The sequence below is a fragment of the Agelaius phoeniceus genome, chromosome 27, assembly GCF_051311805.1.
Source record: "Agelaius phoeniceus isolate bAgePho1 chromosome 27, bAgePho1.hap1, whole genome shotgun sequence".
In the NCBI taxonomy this organism is placed as follows: domain Eukaryota; kingdom Metazoa; phylum Chordata; class Aves; order Passeriformes; family Icteridae; genus Agelaius; species Agelaius phoeniceus.
In genome coordinates, this window is record NC_135291.1 from 5,485,205 (window position 1) to 5,505,572 (window position 20,368).

The 20,368-nt window shown below is 52.4% G+C and overlaps 3 protein-coding genes across 7 annotated transcripts in view; 2 read left to right on the forward strand and 1 right to left on the reverse strand.

Annotated features, from left to right (window-relative positions):
- The window catches only part of LOC143695915 (uncharacterized), a 243,196-nt gene that overhangs the window by 150,913 nt on the left and 71,915 nt on the right, over positions 1-20,368 (reverse strand).
- On the forward strand, positions 1,320-8,836 carry LOC143695856 (serine/threonine-protein kinase PAK 3-like). Its single transcript, XM_077191060.1, has 11 exons — positions 1,320-1,398; positions 1,868-1,905; positions 2,309-2,684; positions 3,188-3,251; positions 4,083-4,131; positions 5,170-5,279; positions 6,036-6,153; positions 6,547-6,646; positions 7,065-7,261; positions 8,163-8,300; positions 8,747-8,836. Exons 1-11 carry the CDS (start codon positions 1,320-1,322, stop codon positions 8,834-8,836), a joined length of 1,359 nt encoding a protein of 452 aa, XP_077047175.1.
- The window catches only part of LOC129132039 (uncharacterized), a 286,230-nt gene continuing 278,244 nt past the window's right edge, over positions 12,383-20,368 (forward strand). For 4 of the 5 annotated variants that reach the window (XR_013185411.1, XR_013185413.1, XR_013185412.1 and 1 more), the window contains exon 1: positions 12,403-12,517. The gene's annotated coding sequence lies outside the window, so the exon portion shown is untranslated. Of the gene's footprint in view, positions 12,518-20,368 lie in introns of all 5 variants that reach the window. The other variant, XM_054651022.2, reaches the window with a different exon arrangement.

The window sequence follows — 20,368 nt, forward strand, 5'->3', positions numbered from 1 at the left end:
AGAGGCTCCTCCTGGCCAGGTCCATCTCTAGAAGTCAGCAGGAGTCTTGTGTCCATGAAAATCCCCACAATGTCAAGATTCAGCCCCAAAAAACTCTCCCAGCAGTTCCCTATTGCTGATCTCCCCACTTTTGGGGTTCAAGAGGTTTCCTTTCCTTAGGATCATGGGGGTCCAATGGTTCCAGGGCTTCTCCATTCTCTGGCGTCCTGCTCAGGGATGATCCAGGGCCTTTTGGGGGTCCATGGGGGCCCTTCTCCCCTGATGCTCTACTCTGAGATCCCAGGGGTCCCAGGGGTCCCTCCTCTCCAGGCTCCCCCCCTTTCCAGTCTGCCGGGGTCCCCCAGCTCTGGGATCGCCCCTCTCTGCTCTCCCCACTCTGGGGGTCCCAGGGGTTCCCCTCCTCTGCTCTCCCGGCAGTCCCCAGGACCAATGTCCTCCCCTGCCCATACTGGGCAATGGCCACGTGGGCCCCCAAAGATCCCCCCCAAGGGGCTCAGCTTTGGGGTCCTGCAAGATCCAAACCTACACACACAGAGAAAACAAAACCTCCCAGAGACACCAGATGATATTTGGGGTCAATTCCACAATCTGCAAGCTCCAAACACACCCCAATAAAAAACCCTCTCAGGGACCCCCCGATAGATTTGGGACGAGCTCCCCCTCCCCACTGAGCTGCAAGACGAGCTGGGGGCGATGGTCCCGTGGCTGCGGCCACAGGGGGCACTGGAACCTCCTGTTCCTCCTGTTCCTGCTCCTGCTCCTCCTTTTCCTCTCTCCCTCCTCCTCCTCCTCCTTCCTAATCCCACCTCCTCCCCAGTTCCTGCCTTCTGTGTATTTAGAGTGGAGGACCTTGCTTGTTTTTAGAACTAGAACAAAGATCCCAGATGGAACAAGGCTTGCTGCTTTTAGTCAGAACTATCAGTGACTAAAGGTCACGTTTCCTTTGCTTTGGTCCTGTCCTTGTTCTCCTCAGTGTTCAGGCTGGGCTATGGGGTGTCCTTGTTTGCTGCATTTTCCAAGTTCCTCTTGCATCCTTTGGGCCATGGGCTGTGCCCTGGGAGGGTTCTTTGTGCTCCTTTGTGACACAGGAGAACCTTCCAGGCAGTTTCTGCGTGAGCTGCTGCTGGGATGTCACAGGAACAGCGCCACGTCCCCGTGGTGTTCCCGTTGCTGTGGGACACGGAGGCCTCAGTGCCCAGAGTGGCTCTGGGCTCGCTGCCGGAGGATCCTCCTGCCCGAGGCATTCTCAGCAGCCAGCCCAGCCCTGTCCTTCTGTGCTTGCAGGGCTACAGGCTGCAGGCGTGTGCAGCGCAGCCAAAATGATCCAGCACGTGGCTGCTGCAGTTTGCACTCTGTACTCTGTGGCTTATTCGGGGTATTTTTTAACCCACTTGGCACGTAAGTTGAGGTTTTCCCTCGGTGCAGCATCTGTGGCTTTGGGCTTGCTGTGTGCTTTCTGTTCTTCCTCTGGAGCTGAGTTGACTTTGGAATCAAATTGCCATGAAGACACCATTGCTTTGGGAGAGCTCCTGCCAGCAGCTGCAGCTGAAAAAGGGGGTGTCTGCAGCCAGCGGGGCATGCACAGCATCTGCAATGAGCCCTGGGGGGTTCTGTTCCCTCAAGCAGGGAGTCTGTGCCAGTTCCATCTGAGCCTGGAACTGCCTCCGTTTGCTGCTCAAGCCAAGAACTGACCCAGCCCAGTATTTTGTGCTTGTTCTCTTGCTTGCTGTGGGAAGGGACTGTGGCTCCTGGAGGGATGCTGTGAAAGTAAAATGCTCTCTTGGGGTTGCCTTGCTCCGTGGCATTTCCCACCACTGGCAGTTTTTCTCCTAACAGCATCTGGTTCATGTTCCCTCTCCCATTGCAGGGCACCTCATGTCTGCATTCCGAGCAGCTCCTCCTTCGGTGAGTGGGAAAGGAACCTTTGGTGTTTGGAATTGTGCAGCAAGTTGTGAGCTCGGCATGTGGCAGTCGAGGGCCAGTCTGGGAGGCTGAAGGAAAGGTCCTGTCAGTGTCTTTGCAGCAGCAGCAGCAGCAAAGGAATTCCCATCAGTTTTCTCCTTTTCTGCTGAAGAGTTTTTGAAGAGCTGCAGGTCTGGTTTTGCAGGCAGAGGATTGCTTGCTGGCTTTAGCCATGGTGGAATATGGAATTCCCAACAATAAGTGGCAATGTCGACTGTAGCCCATTGTTAGTTGGAACAGCTCCAAACCAAATTTCTGCTTAGTGCAGCTGGATGTGCAGCTGAGGATAAATAAGGTGATAACTGAGATAGAACTTCCTGTCCCTCACGCTGCCGTCTGTCCACAGGGCACAGAAGCAGCACCAGCACCTCCTGGGGCTCCCTCTGCTTCCAAAGAGGAGGCCCAAGAGGAGGAAGACAGCAGTGAGCTTCCCGCTGCTCTGGGGGACGATGGTGAACTTCCCTCAGTGCTGGGAGATGACAGTGAACTTCCTGCTGCTCTGGGAGACGAGGGCGAACATCCCGCGGGGTGGGAATGCAACGGCGAGGCTCCCGCGGGGTGGGACAAGGACAGGGGACATCTCCCGGCCTGGGACGAGGACGGTGGATGTCCCCTGGTGTGGGACCAGAGTGGCCAAGCTCCCACAGAGTGGGATGAGGACAATGGACATCTCCCAGTGTGGGATGAGGATGGAGGATACCCTGTGGCTTGGGAAGAGGAGAGTGAACATCTCCCAGCATGGGAAGTGGACAGCAAACATCCCCAGGCTTGGAAAGAGGATGGCGAACCTCCAGCATTTTGGGAAGAGGATGGAGAAGCTGCAGCATTTTGGGAAGAGGATGGAGAAGCTGCAGCATTTTCGGAAGAGGATGGAGAAGCTCCCTCTGCTTGGGAAGAGGACAATGAACCTCCCTCTGCTGTGGGATCCTGGGCTGAACATTCTGACAGCAGCACAGCCGGGCAGCCAGAGGGGAGAGGGGAGTGGTGCCTGATGCAGCTGAGTACGTCTGCTCTGTTCCTGGGTGCCCGAGCAGGTGCTGTGTGTGTGTCTGGGCATCAGCTGCACCCAGTGTTGCTCTGCAGCTGAATGTCACCGAGCCATTTATTGTCCTTCCCCAGCTGACACCAAGGGGCTCACGGCCCCAGGGAGTGGGGCTGCTTCTGGCTCTGCTGCAAGGCAGGGTCTCACTCTGGGAGGGAGCGTCTTCCACGTGGTTTCTTTCAGGGAACACCGTGAGCGAGGAGGAGCCTGCCGAGAAATACCTGGAACTGGAGCAGATTGGCCAAGGGTAAGTGCACGGCAGCTACTGCTGCACAAGCAGGGCCGGGTGTTGTGCTGGTGCAGGATCAAGTGAGAAGTCAGGAGAGCTCCAAGCAGCTTCAGACACTGGGCTACCATCCTGCTGTCTCTCAGTCCTGATCAGAATTGATAACTGTGGTCAGAAGGTGCCATCAAAGGCCCCTGAGGCTGGCAGTGTCCTGCCTGCAGCAAGGAGCAGGACCTGGAAGATCTTCTGTCCCTGGAACTGGATTGCCTAAAAGGGCAACTCACCATGTGGTGACTGTCAGAAAACAGTTCTCAAGAAGATTTCTTTCAAATATTTTCCTTCAAAAAATATCCACTGGTCAGGGTTATCAACCTAATGGTTTAGAAACAGAAACCAGAGATGAACTAATAAGTGCTCTATTCTAGCACAGGTAGCAGACCCCATCCATTCAGTAACAGACACAGAGCTGATGCACTCTGGGGGAAAAAGCATCACCTGCCGGATGGCAGGGCCCTTGTGGAACCTGCAGGTCTTAGGCAGGAAGTGGAAAAGCATGAAATGCATTCTTTTCCAGTTCTTTAGACACCCATTTATCCTCCTAGCTTTGGAACTAAAGCAATTCAGGGTGGATATTTGGGATTTGCTCCAGCCCAATTCCTTCATGTTGGGTCTTAGTTTTCTCCTGCACACCTTGCATGGCAGAGGGCTGGTGGCTGCTGTGCTGTTGTTGGAAGGGTCGATGCAGCCAGGTGTTTGTGAACGCTGCAGGCAGCAGAGATCTCCTGTCTGGGCTGGCTTTCCCTGCCAGGGCCTAAAGCGCTGCTTCTTTCTTCTCTGCTGTTTTGTCTCCAGGGCTTTTGGAACCGTTTATAAAGGACTCGACAGGGCCACTGGAGGAGAGGTCAGTGCCAACACGCCCAGCACGTCTGGCAGCTCTCCAGGGCTTTCCCCTCTGCTGGGAGCTGTGGCTGCAGCTTTGGGGGCCAGCAGAGCTTTCCTGCCCAGGCTGCTCCTCTGAAGGCAGAGCAGTGTCAGCCTGCAGAGCACAGCTGGGACAGACTTGGTCCTTCTGAAGCACCAAAGGAATGCAAGGAGGGCAGCGGTGTCTGTCAGAGCAGGACACGCTGGCTTGGCCTTCATATCTAAAAGTGTGAATGCATCAGCTGCTGGAGACTGAGGCCCAATTTATCTTCATCCCAACCTTAGACAGGAACATTATTTAGCTATTCTTAGCTAAACTATAACAATATTATTTCCATCCTGCCTTTTATCTTCAAAGGATACCTCAAGGCCTAATTAGGGAGAGATCCTGCTTGGGCTCAATTTGGGTTTTAGTCCTACTTCAGCTGTTCACAGAGAGAGAGGGAGAGAAATGAGAAGATGGATGTCCAGAGCAAAGGTTTCTCCTAAACCCTGAAGTTGTGTTTGGTCTGGTGTCAGTGACAGCCTGTGACAGGGATCACCTGAGCAATGGGTGTGCGTGTCTGCTTTGTTGTGCAATCCCAAACAGAGCAGTTGCATCTGAAATCATGACCAAATCCCATAGAATTGCTAAGGGGTTCCTGGCTGTTTTGCTCTGTTTTCAGAGAACCAGAATTACCTCCTGCTTGCAAAATGGGTTTGAATAATAATAATAAGAGTGTTGAGGCCATTTGAGAAGACTGTAGGTGCAGAGAATGTTGTTAGAGCTTTGAGGCTGACAGCTGAGGGACCATTTCTGCAGAGCTTGCAGGGCCAAATGTCTCTGGCCATGTGTCCTGTAAGCAGCCCCCAGCTGGCAGAGCAATGGGCTGTGGGAATGGCCCTTGCTGAGCTCTGGTGTCCCATCCCAAGGCAGTTTGGCACAGCCCGGCTCTGTCGCTCCACAAAGACTCGCTCCGTGTTTGCTGTGGCCTCCTGCCACAGACTCCTCCAGTTCAAGGCTGCAATGTCCCTTCAGGTGGCCATCAAGAAAATGAGTCTCAGAGGGCAGAACAGGGAACGAGCTGTGAATGAGATCCTGCTCCTGAAGGACAAGAAGAACCCCAACATTGTCAACTCTTTGGACAGGTGAGTGCTTCAGCTCTGATCCCGAGCCCGGGCCCTGCGTTAACCTTTCCTGGCATCAGGAGTCTGTAGCCTGTTTTGAAAATGCCTGACCCAGCCACATCTTCCCAAACCAACAGCCTGGCAGTTCACTCCTTCCATGTGCTTTGGTTGCTTTGCTTTGGTTTTCCTTCAAGTTGACCCCGTTTGCTGTGTCTCCCAGCAAGTGCTGATAAACCACAGCAGAAATTATTTCCCTTGGCTTCTTCTTCCCAGCCCTTTTCCATTGCTAAAAATGCCAGTAAGACCAAGTTCTTGTTTCCAGAAATGACTCATTTGCCCATTTTTCACTGGCCTTGCCTGTTTCTGAAGGGACTTTCTGAAAGGTTTTCTGACTGCTTTTGTCCCAAGTGCTGCACGGCCTCCTCCCCTGGATAACCCTTGCAGTTGTGTTGCCTTGTTCTGGAGGGAATGGTGGAACTGATGAGTTCAGAAGCTGAACCAGCTGGGGCCAAGGGTTGTGATTCCATATTGATCTGGGCTGTTGCTAAACTGCATTTTTCACCTGCTTGCCATCCAAAGCCTCTCCTTTCTCACAGGTGTCTCCTTCCCCTTTAGACTGTGCAGATTCCAAGGGCTGTGCAGCCTGGCAGGAATGTCTCTCCATCTGATTCTGTCCTCACTGACAAGTGACCTGGAAACAAAACTCCACTCCAGGCTTTTCTATGGGGGAACTGAGCTCTGCACTTTCATCTCCATGCCATTGTTTTCCTCTTCCAGCTTCCTTGTTGATGGAGATCTCTGGCTGGTGATAGAATATATGGATGGAGGAACTTTGCGGGACGTTGTCAGACAGACACACATGGCTGAAGGAGAGATGGCAGCTGTCAGTCGGGAGGTGAGGGATCCTGCTTGTCACTCCCATGGCTGGGACATGATGGTCCTTCCAAACAGGGCGTGAGAAAAGGAGTGGCTCCATGCTCAGGGCTTTGTTTCTGAGTTGTTTTCATGAGCTGGAGAAGAAAGAGCCTCTGCAGTGAACGGCCTGCCAGCATCACTGCACTTCTACTCTGTTCTTGTTCTCTCTCCTGCTGTTGTGGTACTCTCTGTGTGCTTTGGATTTGATTTGCTGTTCTCAGCTTTGCCTTGAACCGTTTGCCTGGAGCTTGTGTGCACTGCACTCCTGGCCTGTCACAGCAAAGCTGCTGCTGGCAGAATTCTGAGCTGTCCTTTCTGGTGTGATATATTCCGGCCATTGGTTTTTGCCCTTGTGTTTCTTGTTCTCTCTCAGTGTCTGCAGGGCCTGGATTTCCTCCATTCCAACCGGGTGATCCACAGGGATCTGAAGAGCTCCAACATCCTCCTGGGCATGGACGGCTCTGTCAGGCTGGGTGGGTGTTCCTGGCCAGGCACGGCGCTCCCGGGCTGCGGGGCTGGGGCTGCTTCCCAGGGAGGGCCAGAGCCCCACAAGGGCTGCTGGGGGCACTGCCCGGCCCCTGCTGCCAGCTGAGAGCAGCTGCCCCTGCAGAGAGCTCAGGAGAGGAGCAGGGGGCCAGCAGTGCCTTTGCTCTGGCCATGGCCCTTCCAGAGGGGCAGCAGTGGGAATCTAAAGCTCCAAGGGAATCAGTAAAAGCCACTGAAGGAAAGCTGAGGGTTTCTTGAAGGGCTCAGTTCCATCTTTCCTTGGCTACAGCCCTGAGGGCTTTTCCAGCTGACTTCACTACTGCATTCTCAGACTGAGCGTGGGGAATCTTTGTGCTTGGTTTCCTCATTGCAGCTGCCTTTGACAGGGTTTGTTTCTGTCCTCAGCTGATTTTGGCCTCTGCGCTCAGCTCAGCCCTGAGCAGGACCAGCGCAGCTCCATGGTGGGCACTGCTCACTGGATGGCCCCAGAAGTTGTGACCAGATCTCCTTATGGCCCCAAGGTGGACATCTGGTCCTTCGGCATTGTGACCATCGAGATGGTGGAAGGAGAACCTCCTTACTTCAGGGAAACGGCGGCCATGGTAAGAGGCAAATTCTCCAGTGCCTGCAGAGGCTGCGAGCACAGGGGGACCCTGCACTGGGAGCAGCAGCTGGAGGTTTCTGCACATGGGAAGGGAATTCCCAGAGGACTTGTGCCTCTACACAGATGAATGTTCTGCAGTCTCCAGCAACAATTTGCTTTGGGCTTTTCGTTGTTGCAGCTCTTCTAGCTGTGAGGATGACCTGGAAATATGAAGCAAGTGCATCAGCTCTAATGTTATCTTGCAAGAAAACCCCACACCATCCCCAAATCCCAGCCCCAAACCCAACAAGATTTCTGCAGGAGTTTCTAAAAGAGGTTTTGCAAGATGATCTCCCCTGATTCTTCTCACTGGGAAACTTGTTGAAAACATGAAGATGATGGTTTAACATCCCCATAGTCTAACACATTTCTTTCCTAGTCCAAGCTACTGTGTCACCAAGCCTGAGCTTTCAGCATCACAAACCTCCTGTTTCTTGCCTGGCAGTTTCTGGGATGGGGCATCAGGAATGCATTTACTTGAGTGTCAGTGGCACTGCAGAGATGCACTTGATGGAAGAGTCCTCTGAAATAACACAGGCAGACCACACTGAATCTGGAAAATGGCCTGTAAAGCTGGTGTCCATATTTGGAGAAGCAAAATGGGCTATTTCTGATGGAGGTTCCTACTAACAAAGCTGGCCAATGAAACTGGCTCTCAAGGCGAGATCATTTGGATGTTGCAGTGGCTGTGGCAGCCCCAGGGTTTGGGTTTTTTGGTTTGCATAGCAAAATGAGCTCTGAGCAGCATCTCTGGCAGGGAGGAAAGTGCCCCTGGCGCTGGGGCTGAGGCCCCGGGGTGGATGTGAGCCCGTGTGGGTGTGAAGGAAGCTGGCAGAGCGCTGAGTTTGCTTTCCCTGCAGGCTCGCGCTCTGATCCGGCAGAACGGGACCCCGCAGCTGCAGGAGCCCCGGCGCCTGTCGGCTCTGCTGCGGGACTTCCTCGAGTGCAGCCTGGAGCCGGACGAGGAGCGGCGCTGGGCTGCCCAGGAGCTGCTGCAGGTGAGAGCCAAGGGCTGCAGGGGAAGCAGCAGCGCCAGGGAGGGGTTTTCTTGTGGGGCCCCCTCCGATAGTCTCCAGTCTCGCTGCGTTCCACGCGCAGAGCGAGCAGAATCCTCGCCCGCTGTGGCCTGGCAGGCTCCTTTCGAGCTCATCTGGACCTGGTGCCCCACAGCGAGCAGGGACATCTTCAAGCAGCTCAGGGGCCTCAGAGCCCTGCCTGACCTGAGCTTGGATGTTTCCAGGCAGGAGGCACCTCCCACATCTCTGGGCACCTCCTGTCAGTGTTTCCCCACTCTCCCGGTTAAAAAATTCTTCCTTAGATCTAATCTGAGCCTGCTTCCCTCGATTTTCAAACCATTTCCCTTTGTCCTGTTGCAACAGAGCCTGTGAGGAACTTGACTCTGGAAAGTAACAGTTCATTTCTTTATTTTTTATCCTTTGGACAGCACCCATTTTTATCATCAGCCAAGCCTCTCTCCAGCCTGACCCCTCTGATCACTGCAGCAAAGAACCTGAGGGAGCAGCGGAGGAGATGAAGCACTTGAGAACAGCTTCTTGTTACAGTAGTTAGGACAACTAGTTAGTTATGGTAGTTAGCATTGCTACTTAGTCATGGTAGTTAGCACTGGTAGTTAGTTAGGGTAGTTAGCATTGCTAGTTAGTTATGGTAGTTAGAGCAGCCTGTTTGTTATGAAAGTTTTATGAATAAAAACGCTCTTAAACCTCAACTCCCTTGACGTGTCCCTTCCCTCTCCCGCTGTGACTCAGCTGCCCGGAGCAATGTGAGGGGAGGGCGGGCCCAGCCTGGCCCAGAGCTGAGCACCAGCAGAGCCCTGGCAGAGCCCAGAGCAGCCTGGGCACCTGCAGAGTCAGCCTGGAAGGAGGCGCTTGGAGCCTTCTCGGCTGCACCCGGCTCTTGGTTACAAACTGTGTGTGCTGGAAAATGCCACCGGCTCTGCAGGAGGGCAGAAGGGGCCCGGGGAAGGCCCAGGTGCTCCATGCAAGGGAAAAACCTGCCCTGGGTTTGTTATAAATAACTAGGTAGTGCTGGCTTTTGCTATTAGATATTGACTTCTGCAAAATATTCTTAATCACAACAATTTTGATAGAGTACAGTTTGTAATCACTTTTCACTGCTTTTGCTATAGTATAATTTGTCAGTTTTTTGTGGCCAATGCCCTGGCCCCTGTGTAGCTCATATCCTCAGAACATCATTTATGGATGATATTTCAGTTTGAGGACAGTGTGAAAAACATACATTATAGTTTTGGCTTTTGCAAAATATTAAAGTGGATGCCATGTGTTGTGCATTAGAATGTTAACTTTTGCAGAAGTAGCCGTAGTTGTGAAATAAGAACTAATGCTTTTATTTTTGTAACTAACTGACAATAACAACTCAGAGATATTTGTGAAATAGCTAATGTTCATTTAAAGTACTTGTGGAAGTAGCTAAAAGCGTCTGCATGGTCAGATAACATCTAAGGAAGGGATGTGATGAGGCCCCTGCCACTGACCCTTCCACTGTCAATAACTGTCACCTGCTGAAACCACAGAACAGGGGCCCTTGTGAGGCAGTGACACACAACCCTCAAAACAGCAATCCACGATTCCTGCATGTGCTCTAAAAAGGCGAGTTGGGGGTCAAACCAACCTAAAGAATTCCTGGAACATGTAAATGAGTTCAAGGAAATGTTTGAATATATATAATCACTATGAATATGTATTTGAACAATACAATGGAGAAACTAGACAAGAAGAGTTGCTGTGGTTAACCGGTGTGCCTCTGGCCATTGCCAAGCACAAGCGCTGTTACTGATTTGTCCCTTATTATTCCTTATTAAACTTTTAAAAATTCTAAAGAGTGAGGCTCATTTCTCACAAAACCCAAGGTGCTCACCCCTTGTTCTTCCCCCAAAGCCAGGATTTGTCAACCCTAAACTTTGTCTGGACGGAGGAGAAGGAGGCTGCGAGGAAAAGGAAGATGCACTGGTGTGGAGTCTCATGGGAGTCTCAATCTCCCACCCGTGGAGGACTGGTCCCTAATAAGAAGAATAGATTTCAAGGTTATGGTGAAAAGCTTGCTTCTCCTATAGATCTTTGCAAGCACCAGCTGATTTTTGGAAAGTTATGTTATCCCATTGGCCTGTTGGCCTAATTATCCTAGTTCACCCCCTGTTACCCATCTCAGGTTAGTCCCTAGAATGTTCTCCCTCTCTGTCCCTCCATTGGCCCCAGTTTACTGCATTCCTCTGCCCCTGTTTCCCTATTAGCTGTCCCGACCCTTAACCCCTCCTTTGCTCCATTTCCCCCATATCCATTGGACCCTGACCCTCAGCTCCACCCTCACTACCCCATATAAAAACCCCCTGTGCCCTCGGCTTGCACCCTGTCTTTGTGCCTGGACCCTGTTCAGCTCTGTCCCCTGTTCCTGTACCAATAAACCCAGTTTGCTGAGATCATACCCAGACCCATCCTGCCGACTTTGTCAGCTTTATAAAGCAGCCGTGAGCTCCGGGCTCCTGAGTGCCGGACGCTCCAAGGGCCTCGGCAGCGCCAGGATGCTCCAGACTGGGACTGCCAGGCAGGGCAGGAGGAATCACTGCCCCTTTCCCCTCCCTGCTGCTCCATCTCCCAGCCCAGCATCGCTGCAGGACAGCCTCACTGCCAACACCATCCTGCCAGGGATGGACTGGGGGGATCTCCTTCCCCTTCCCTCTGGCATGGAGGCAAATCCCATCTTCTCCTTGTCCACGCTCCTTCTTCTCCTCATTCTGTCCTACATCCATCTATGTTCCTTTCCCATCTCCTTCCTCCCTTGTTCCTTCTTGTTCCTTCCTCTCCTCCTGCCTTTTCCTTTTCCCTTCTCCCTGTCTCTTCCTCTCCTTGTCCTTCCTCCCTCACGCACTGAGCTGTGGACAGAGACCAGGGAGAACAAATCCCTGCCACAGAACCTCGTGGAAGAGGCCATTTGGAACAGCTCCACGGCGCAGGAATCCAATGGGGAGGAAAAGCCCCAGAGATCCCACACGAGGAGGGGCTGCAAACCCAGCCTGGGGAGCTGTGAGGAGGTAAAAGCTTCCCTGTGCCCGGAAGGGTGTGGGGAATGTGAGAAGAGCTTCAGGCAGAGCTCAGCCTATTCCTGGTACCTCCAAAAACGGCGGTGCCAGATGCAGAGATCCATGGAGTAGCAGAGATCCCCCTGCAGATCCATGGGGATGCAGAGATCCCCCTGCAGATCCATGGGGATGCAGAGATCCCCCTGCAGCCCCCGGAGCAGCCACGCTGGAGCACGGGGATGCCTGAGAGGAGGCTGTGACCCCGTGGCCAGAGGGGCCCCGCTGGAGCAGCCTGTCCTGGCAGGACTGACCCCGGGGCACAGTGACCCACGCTGCAGCACTTGGAGGGGGGCTGTGCCCCGTGGGATGGACTCAGCTTGGAGAAGTTCCTGGAGAAGTCTCCGGTGGGAGAGAGCCCAGGGTGCAGCAGGGGAACGACTCCCGTCCCTGAGCAGAGGGAGAAGCCCCGGGGCATGAAGTGAGCACGGCCCCATTCCCTGTCTCCGGCACTGCCGGGGTAGGAGGTGCAGCTGGAAGGAGGGAGGCGTGGGGAAAGGCTGGATTTAAGGCTCTTCACTTACTCCTCATTATCCTGCTCTGAGATTTTGGAGTTTGCTGTCAGAAATCTCTCCCCTCCCCCACTCATCCATAGGGTTGGGGCAGTTTTCCTTTTTTGGGGGAAATCAAAGCGATTCCTTGATGCTCCTAATTAGAGGTAGCAGTAGTGAGGCTCCGGGGCCTCCGCTGAGCCGGAGCCACCGGAGCCGCAGTGCCGGGAAAGCCGCGGCGGGAGGTGCGGAGAAGTTTGTTTGTGTTTTCAGCTCAATCCCGCTCGGGCCCGGGCCCGGGCCCGTTCCAGGGCTGTTCCTCATCTCCGGCTCTGCCCTCACGCAGTCCGGGGGGCCCTGAGAGCGCGGGGCGAGGCTGTGCCGGGTGCAGAGCCCGCCCCTGGCTGCGATTGGGCGACGGTGCCGTCAGTCGTGGTTCTGGCGCGCTGATTGGTGGGATCGGGGCGGGGCAGGGCCCCGGTGGCGGCCTGAGGGCGGCCGTGGCTCGGCAGCGTCGCCATTGGTGGAGCGTCTGTGCGGGCCGGGGAGCGGCGACAGCGGCCGGAGCGCGGTGAGGCTTCGGCGGCCGAGCTGGGAGGCGGCCGCAGCGCAGGTGGGAGGCGCGCTGGGTTGTGCGGGGGCTCGGGGCTCGCTGCGGGCCTCGGGGGCGGCAGGGGGCTCAGGCGGGTTCGTTGTGCCGTGTCCGGCGCGTGTTGCCGCTGGCGTGAGGGCGCTGCGGGAGCGGCTGCCCGCGGTCTCCTTGCGGCCGCTGCCTCGGCAGGAGCCGCTGCCGGAGCAGCGCTGGCTCGGCCCGGTTCCTGTGGCTGGGACAGAGGCGGCTGCCCCGTGCCCGGGGCTCTGCGGGGAAATTCACGTGGCCGGAGGTTTCTGAGCCCCGAGGAGACAGAGGAGTCCTGTACAAGTGACTTTATTGCTGAGCAGAGGGAGAGGCCGTGGGGCATTTGCCGTGCGCTCTCTGCCATCGTTGTAGTTCGCAGCCTCCTTTTTATCTTCATTTTCCCGGCCGATTCTCTCTCTCCCTTTGCCCACTGGCTGAGGTACTTGGAAGGTTCAGACCTCCCGATCCGCCAACTGCATGTCCTCGTTAATGTGCATTCCCACTTTTGTAGAACAGCCGATATTCATGGCTGTGTTAAGTCTTTGTTCTTCTGGAAGTTCAGGAATTTAGCGGGACTTTCTGTGAGCAGCAGTCCGTGTTAATTAGTAACATTTATTGAAGCTGGTGGTTTCGCCCGTTACTTCCTTGTCTACAAGCCCCTGGCCCCTCGCTCAGCTGCTGAATGAGCTGCACTCTCAAGGTGTGGGGCATGGTAAAAAGATGAGAGTTGCTGTAGCACATCAGAGGAGAAACAGCATTCGTTTAACCCATGGTCTGCCAGGGAGCCACAACAGATTGGCAAATAGAGTTTGAGTTATTTCATTTTCCACAAACTCCTCCTTTTTCTGCTAACAGATGATCTGATCCCATCCAATGGTTAAGTGTTGTGTTGCTTATTTCAGTGGATTGATCAGCAGGAAGGTCAGGATTTGGAGCTGTCTGGTTGGTTATTCCGAGGGCAGCTTGTAATCTAATGATGCCATTGAAATGAGAAATAGGTTCTGTGGCTCCTGTTATGAATTAGTTTGGGTTCCCAGGGGCTGGTGCATGGTGTTGTAGGATTTGTTCTGCTGGCCGTTCATCTTTTCTCCATTTTTGGCTGCTCTCTCCAGCCAGGGCTGCATCAATTGATGCTTTTCTCTAATTTAATAATGAAATACTTGGATTCCCGACTGATTTCCCTGAATTTTTGGTAGCAAAAAATCCCCAGTGCTCTTATACACCCTATATAACACAGACAGTGACAGCACATGTTGGAGTGGGCAGAGGGATGATTCCCCCCCTATTTATTTATAGTGAAGTTTTCCCAACATTCTCCATTTGCTGTTTCCCTTTGCAGCTTCACCTGTTTCTGTTGCAGGGTCAGATATCCTCATCCCGGGCTCTGCCTTGAGCTGGGCAAATTCCATCAGTGCAAGCAGGCAGAGCTTGGGCTGAGGGGCAGAGGGAATGAGCCCAATTCCTGCCCCAGGCAAGAGACCCAGGTACATTGTCCAGGCTTTGCCCAGCAGTGTTCATTTGCATTTCTAAAGCTCCTCTGCAGGCTGCCTGGAATGAAGCTTCTCTTCCAGGGCAGCCATCTGGTGAGTCACATGTGGCCCCCAAGAATCTGCTTTTTTAAAAAAAATATTGACTATTTACGAGTTTTAAGTATTACGGTTAAAGCTGTTCAATTTTGCAAAATGCAACATAAAGGCAAACGTGGAAAAACCCAGACCAAAAACTGATTCTCACTCTTCTGTCCCAAATCTACCTGACAATATAAGGTAGGATTATTATAAAAAAGTTTCCCATGTTGTAATTTTCTTACTGAAACTGCAGGGAAAACAAAAACTCTCCAGGAATCCCTTTAGTGTTAGAGAGTCAAGGCATTACTTGGTTCTGGCCAGGATGTGCAACAGAAATCCTTTCTTTCACAAATAGCCCGGCTGTGCAGAGAAACTAATTCCAAAACACGTGAGTTTTACTCTATTTTTCCTAAACTTTATGTAGTCTGAACCAATCTAAATCCATTGGTTTATGTTCATTGCTTCCGAATTGTGTAAGTTTTTAGTATTTGGTTTCCTATTGGACCCGGATTTCTTCCCCTCTGATGTGAATTCGGTCCACACTCCTGGATTTCCTTCTCAGCCTTTTCCAGACCAGGTGTCTCCAGCTGTGCCGGGGGCAGTGTCTGGGGTAGCTGTTGGTTGCTGTTTGCTGCTGGGCGTTGATGTTTTGTTGCTGGTCGTTATCTCTGTGGGTGTCTTTTGGGCTATTCCCAGTCTGTGGAGATGTTGAACTCATCTCCATTGAGTGGTGTAACATCCTTTAAATAAAACCTTTAAAATTCCTTTCCCCAAGGCAAACCCTTGAGTAGAGAAACCATTCTGAGCAGAGAAAGAAGATTTAAAAGAAACGAAATCGGTACATTTTGCAGCAATGCAATCCCAGGCAGCCCAGAGTGGAATTGTGCCGTGGTGCTCCCCAGCAGCTGTGGCAGTGCAGGCCCAGCCAGCGCTGAAGCTGCAGCAGTGGCAGCGAGGCTTGGCCGCAGTGGCTGGAGATGCCAGAGGAGGGTGGCCAGGATTTCCGAGGGTTTGAGCAGAGGATCTGTGGGCAGGCCCAGGGGCTTGGCCCGCTGTGGAGCCCTGGCTGCTGCTGCGTTGCCTTCAGGGCAGGCTCAGTGGGGGCTCCCATGGTCCTGCTGCAGGCGGGAAGTGCAAATCTCCGGGGCTTCAGAGCCCCTGAGGCCAGGCTGAGGGGTCCCCCCGTGTTCAGCTGTGCTGGCGGCTGTTTCTGGCCTCAGGGACACTTGGCATGGGCCCCTTGGCCACCAGTGGTGCTGCTTTGCACTCCTTAGGCAGGAGCCGATGTCCTGGCTGGGTGTTGGCAACAGCAAAGTCCCAGGGCAGGCTCTGTGCCAGCCCAGCTTCCTGGGGGAGAATATACCTTGATCTCTGCTCCAGTGCTTGCTGAAGCAGTCAGAATTGCTTTTGCCCCCCTGTTAGGTGCCATGGCGTCAGCAGAAGATATTGAAGCCTTCCTGTTGAGGGCATTTCAGTGCCAGGCTCTTACAAGCACCCAGAGCTCCTTGGGTTGAGCTGAGCATGGGGCGGTGACCTGCGCTTTGTCTGATTCCCCTTCCTTCCCTCCCCTGGAACAGGCTGTTGCTTTTAGACACCACTTGTCCTGGTTGCTTCAGAGTACTTTGGAGAGGCTCCAGATCTGATCCTCCCTATTTCCCTGGGGCTGCCCACACTTCAGGGTTCACTTCAGCATAGGCCTGGCCAGACATTTGACACAGAGGTACAACAGAACTGGCCTCTGTATCACCTTTTATAATATTAATTTGCGTTCCAAATTTAGCGATCAAATCCCTTCCCAGTAAATCATGATAACAGTTAGGAGCAAATAAAACTTCATGCATTTCAAATCCATCTCCCAGATCTACTAATAGTGGTTGAATAAAACCATACATCTTTCCCACTTATGCCATGAATAATCAAAGACATTTTTGGCCTTTTTTCCCTCCCTTAGGTTTAAGATTCAGAGTGGATTGAGAGGCCCCTGTGTCTATCTGAAAATGCCTCCTCTCAATGCAGACCCACCTGAATGTTCTCAAGGGCTCCAGTGTGGAGGGTCCCTGGTGTGATGGGAGCTGTGACAGCCCTGCCAATCCATGTCCATCAAGGGGTGGACTTGCTGGTCCTGAGGGTGCTGCTGTCTGTGGTTGCAGTGTCCTTGTGCCCTGCAGCTGGAGCCCTGATTCCTTGCCAGGGGCTGTTTGGGTGGGCTGTCCCCTGGTGAGGAGGGCAATGCCTCTGCCGGGTGCTTGTGGCCGAGCCCGTGCCCTGGGTGCTGGGGCCCCCTTGGGCCCTGGGGTTGATCCCTCAGGGGCTGTAGGAACTCTGCCCTGGCCTTTGCCTTCAGCTTGGCCTTTTGCTGCTCCCTTCTTGCATTCACCTGCTGGGCCTTTGTGCCCAAGTGCTGCAGGGCCTTCTTCTGCCCCTCCTGCAGCCCCCCTCAGTGCCTGTGGGTGTTTGTCTTGCTTTACAAGACAGGTGTCTGCTTGGGAAGGCAGAAAAAGCCTCTCTTGGAATGGAGAATGCAAACCCCCTCCCTCTTAAGTTTTACAATAATGAAATCAAGGGTCTCTCAGGCAAAGCTATGGGAATAGGAATACCAGTTCTTTACTAGTATGTAAATAAAGCAAACAAACAACCACAGCTCCGGCAGTGACAACAAACAGAGCCCGGAGCCAGTCCCGGCCTTTCGGCTGCGGCGCTTTCCCCTTGGGTGCAGTTCCGGGCACGGCCGGCAGGGGCGCTGGTGGCTCCCGCGGGGCAGGGCCGCGCATCCCTGCCATGGGAACCTCTCTTAACGGAAATAGAGCAATCCCTTCATCTAACTCTTTCACTTTTTTACCTTCTATAGCCTTTCTCCCGTGTTTTGAGAAAGAATTTGGAGAGGGCTGCCTTTTAACTGAACTCCTAGTGTTTAGATAAGGTGCTTCCTGTAGAGAGAGAGTTTCCCTGAACAGCTGGAGCTGTGGTTACCAAGGGGATGTAACTCGGAGCAGGCCGGGGTCAGGGGAGGATATCCCGCCGAGGCTCGGTGGGAGTGTGGGCAGGGTCTGCTACCGGAATCGCCAGAGGGGGATCTTCCCGTGGAGACCGAGCCGGAGCGTGGGCAGCCCCCACATGGCTTATGGCGGCTGATCCGGCAGCTCCCGGCAGAGAAAAGGCAGGTGGGAGACCCCGGCAGCAGCAGCGGCGGTGCCCAGCGCAGCTGGCACGGGCAGGGCAGCCGGGGATGGGATGGCTGGGACCCGGCCTCGGTGCGGTCGGCGCGGTGACCTCGGCCCACGCGGCAGGACAGAGCAACCCCCATCTTCCCCAGCATGGCCGGCAGAGCGGCCGCGGGCCGGGCAGTGGGAGCAGGGCACACAAATTCACCGCCAGCGCCGGGGCAGGTGGAGCTGCCCTGGGCAGTGAGCCCGCACCTGGGATGGAAACCGGGGCAGGCGGAGCTGAGGCGGGCAGCGAGCCGGGACCCGGGACAGGCGCCCCGGCCGCGAACGCAGGGGGCAAGAGCTGCAGAGGATCCCACTCTCTTTCTGACTTTTCCTCTTGTTCCCCTCCCTTTCATTTCCCCTTTTTCTCTTCCTGTTTTGTCTAGGGGGTTTCTCATACTTTAAAGATTTTTATTCTCCTAAAATCTCCTGTCTAACCTATGGCATATTCTCTTTCTTCTAGATTAAACGGGTTTTTTTACAAATAAATCCAGAACCTAACAAATCTAAACTTCTGCTTGGATGCTTTGAAATGGTCGACGAGCTAACTCACGACCTCCTAATGTTGTTTTTCTCATCACCTTTTTATTTATCCTTTGGCAAATTAAGCATCTTTCAGTAACTTACTTTGCTACTCCAAAAATCCCAGTGCACCCATAGTTCCTTAAAAAATGATCACACAAAGCTTGAGTACCCCATTGGGTTTTCTGATGCATGTCTTCTAACATTTTCCGAGTAAGCACATTTTATTAAGTAATTGTCTTCCATCAAGAAGTTTCCATTTCCCTGATTTATCTTGTTCACTTCCTGTCTTGTTTCATTCTTTTTCTTGGCTTCCCTAAACATTGGAATTTCCAGTTTTTCCTCGTTTGGAGTTAATATTAACATAACTCACTCAGCTCCACTTTCTGCTGCATCCTTGGCTTTGTCATCTGCCAAATTATTTCCTCTTATTTCTGGGGTCTTTCCCTTTTGGGGTTCCTTAATATGTACTAAAGCTATCTCTTTTAGGTAATTTTAATGCCTCTAAAACCTCTGAAATAAGTTCCTCATGTACTAAACCTTTTCCTCTTGAATTAAGTAATCTTTTTCCTTTCCAAATTTTTAAAGGTATGTACTACTCTAAAGGCATACCTTCAATCAGTATATATGGTTCTTTTATTTTGTGTTAAATATTCTAGTGCTCTTTTTAAAGTATATAATTCACAAGTTTGAGCTTACTAGTTTAATGTTAATTTCCCTTTTTCCACAGTTTGCATGTTTTTCCCATCAACTACTACATACCCTGTACTTTCTCCTTTTGCAAGGAGTTGTATCTCTGTTAGCTAACATAACTGCCAAAGGCCTATTTTGGGGTATCTCTGCTAGTATGCTTGTATTCCCTTTTTTTTTTCTTTTTTTTCCCTATAATCCCATTTACTGGTTTTTCAATCTCATTTTTCAAGATCTTATCTATTCATCTTCTGCCTCTGTTTTTCACTTTCACTAACAACCTAAATACCACTTTTCTTTCAACTACACACTAAAAAATAAAAAACTTTTTTCTCACACTACTTTCAGTGCGATCCACCTCCCTCCAAGGAGATATAGTGAAGCTTAAAATACACAATCTACATTACATATACTTTCATTTGTCTACATTCCCTCGCTTCTATTTCTCATTCACTTCCACACATTCTTTCACACGCTGAGGACACAAAGTGGATCCCTGTTGACAGAGAATCGCGGGTCCCTGTGGCCCCCTCCCCTTGGCGTTGGCCTCTGGGTCTCAGTATCTCCCGGCCTCCTGGGAGGGCCCTGACTCTGCTGCCTCCGGTGCCCGTTCACCTGTGAGGCTGATTTGTGTCACTCACACTCTTCAGCTACGCCCCCCTCACAGGCCCGGGGGGACAATGGCCCGTTTGCAGTCACACACATGCTCTGCCACAGCCCCCACCCACCCAAGGGACAATGGCTTATTTGTGGGTCACACACACCTCTTTCCACAGCCCCCCCTTCCCACCCGCCAGGGAAGCTGAGGCTGATTTTGTGTGTGACTCACTCTCACACACAAACAAGACAACAATAAGGTACCTTTTACATTCACATCATCTATTACAAGTTTAGGTGTTTCTGGCCAGTCCCGGTGCTCTTCGATATCCCTCAACCCAGCTGTGTTTTCCAACCCTAGGTGCTCTTGAGCATATCCTCAATCCAGCAGAATTTTGCTTTACCCTGAATGCTCGTGTAATATTAATCCCTCAACCCAGCAGGTTTTTAGGAGCCCCTTTTGTCCCATTTCCTAGTGGATTGGGCTAGGAAACTCCTCTGCTCCCTTCCTCCGAGGGGTCCAGCCCCTCTCTGAGACCCAGTCCCAGTTACCCCGGGGGATTCTCTCACTCCTTTTAACATTCACTTTGTCTCTTTACTGGCCACTTACCGCGGAAAGTCAGAAACGCAGCATGGGAGACTCCAGCACTCACTTGGCAGGTCTGGCACAACCAGCCCGCCTCTCATTCACTCACATTCATCCCCCCTGAGAAATACTTACCAATCCCTTTTCCTTCCCATGTTCTTCGTGTACATTACTACTCTTAGGGGGGCAATTGCCATGGTTGTAGGGAGCCTTTTTCCCTTGTCTTTGTTTTATTGTCTCCTTTTGTCCACCATAACCTGCGTCTGTCGGTCACCCCAGGGCAAACAGAGCGAGGCTGCCGAAGAGGGCAGGGGGCACCTTCCCCACTCTGACTCTCCTAAAGCACCGGCAGTGAGGTGTTGGTAACCATCCTCTGCTACCATAATTGTGAAAAACGCCAATCACTTGTTTTTAAAATTTTTAAGGTTTAATAGTAATAAAATGGTTATAAAAATAGTAATACAATTAGAGTAATAAAAATTTGGACTATTTGAATTAGGACAATATGAGACAACAAATACAAGGATTACGGACATCCGGGTACCTTTTCTGGGCAGCATGAGCCCTGAAAAGGACACCTGTTAACAAAGGATTAACCCTTAAAAACAATAGCCTGTTGCATATTCATACACTTCATACATGATGCATAAATTCCATTCAAACATGGGATTCTGGT

What these genes read in the sequence shown, in the direction of transcription:
- LOC143695856 (XM_077191060.1), top strand. Translation starts at nt 1,320, where the DNA reads ATGATCCAGCACGTGGCTGCTGCAGTTTGCACTCTGTACTCTGTGGCT. An exon ending in TCCGAGCAGCTCCTCCTTCG is followed by an intron (nt 1,906 to 2,308) that starts GTGAGTGGGAAA and finishes GTCTGTCCACAG; the next exon opens with GGCACAGAAGCAGCACCAGC. An exon ending in TGTGGCTTGGGAAGAGGAGA is followed by an intron (nt 2,685 to 3,187) that starts GTGAACATCTCC and finishes GGTTTCTTTCAG; the next exon opens with GGAACACCGTGAGCGAGGAG.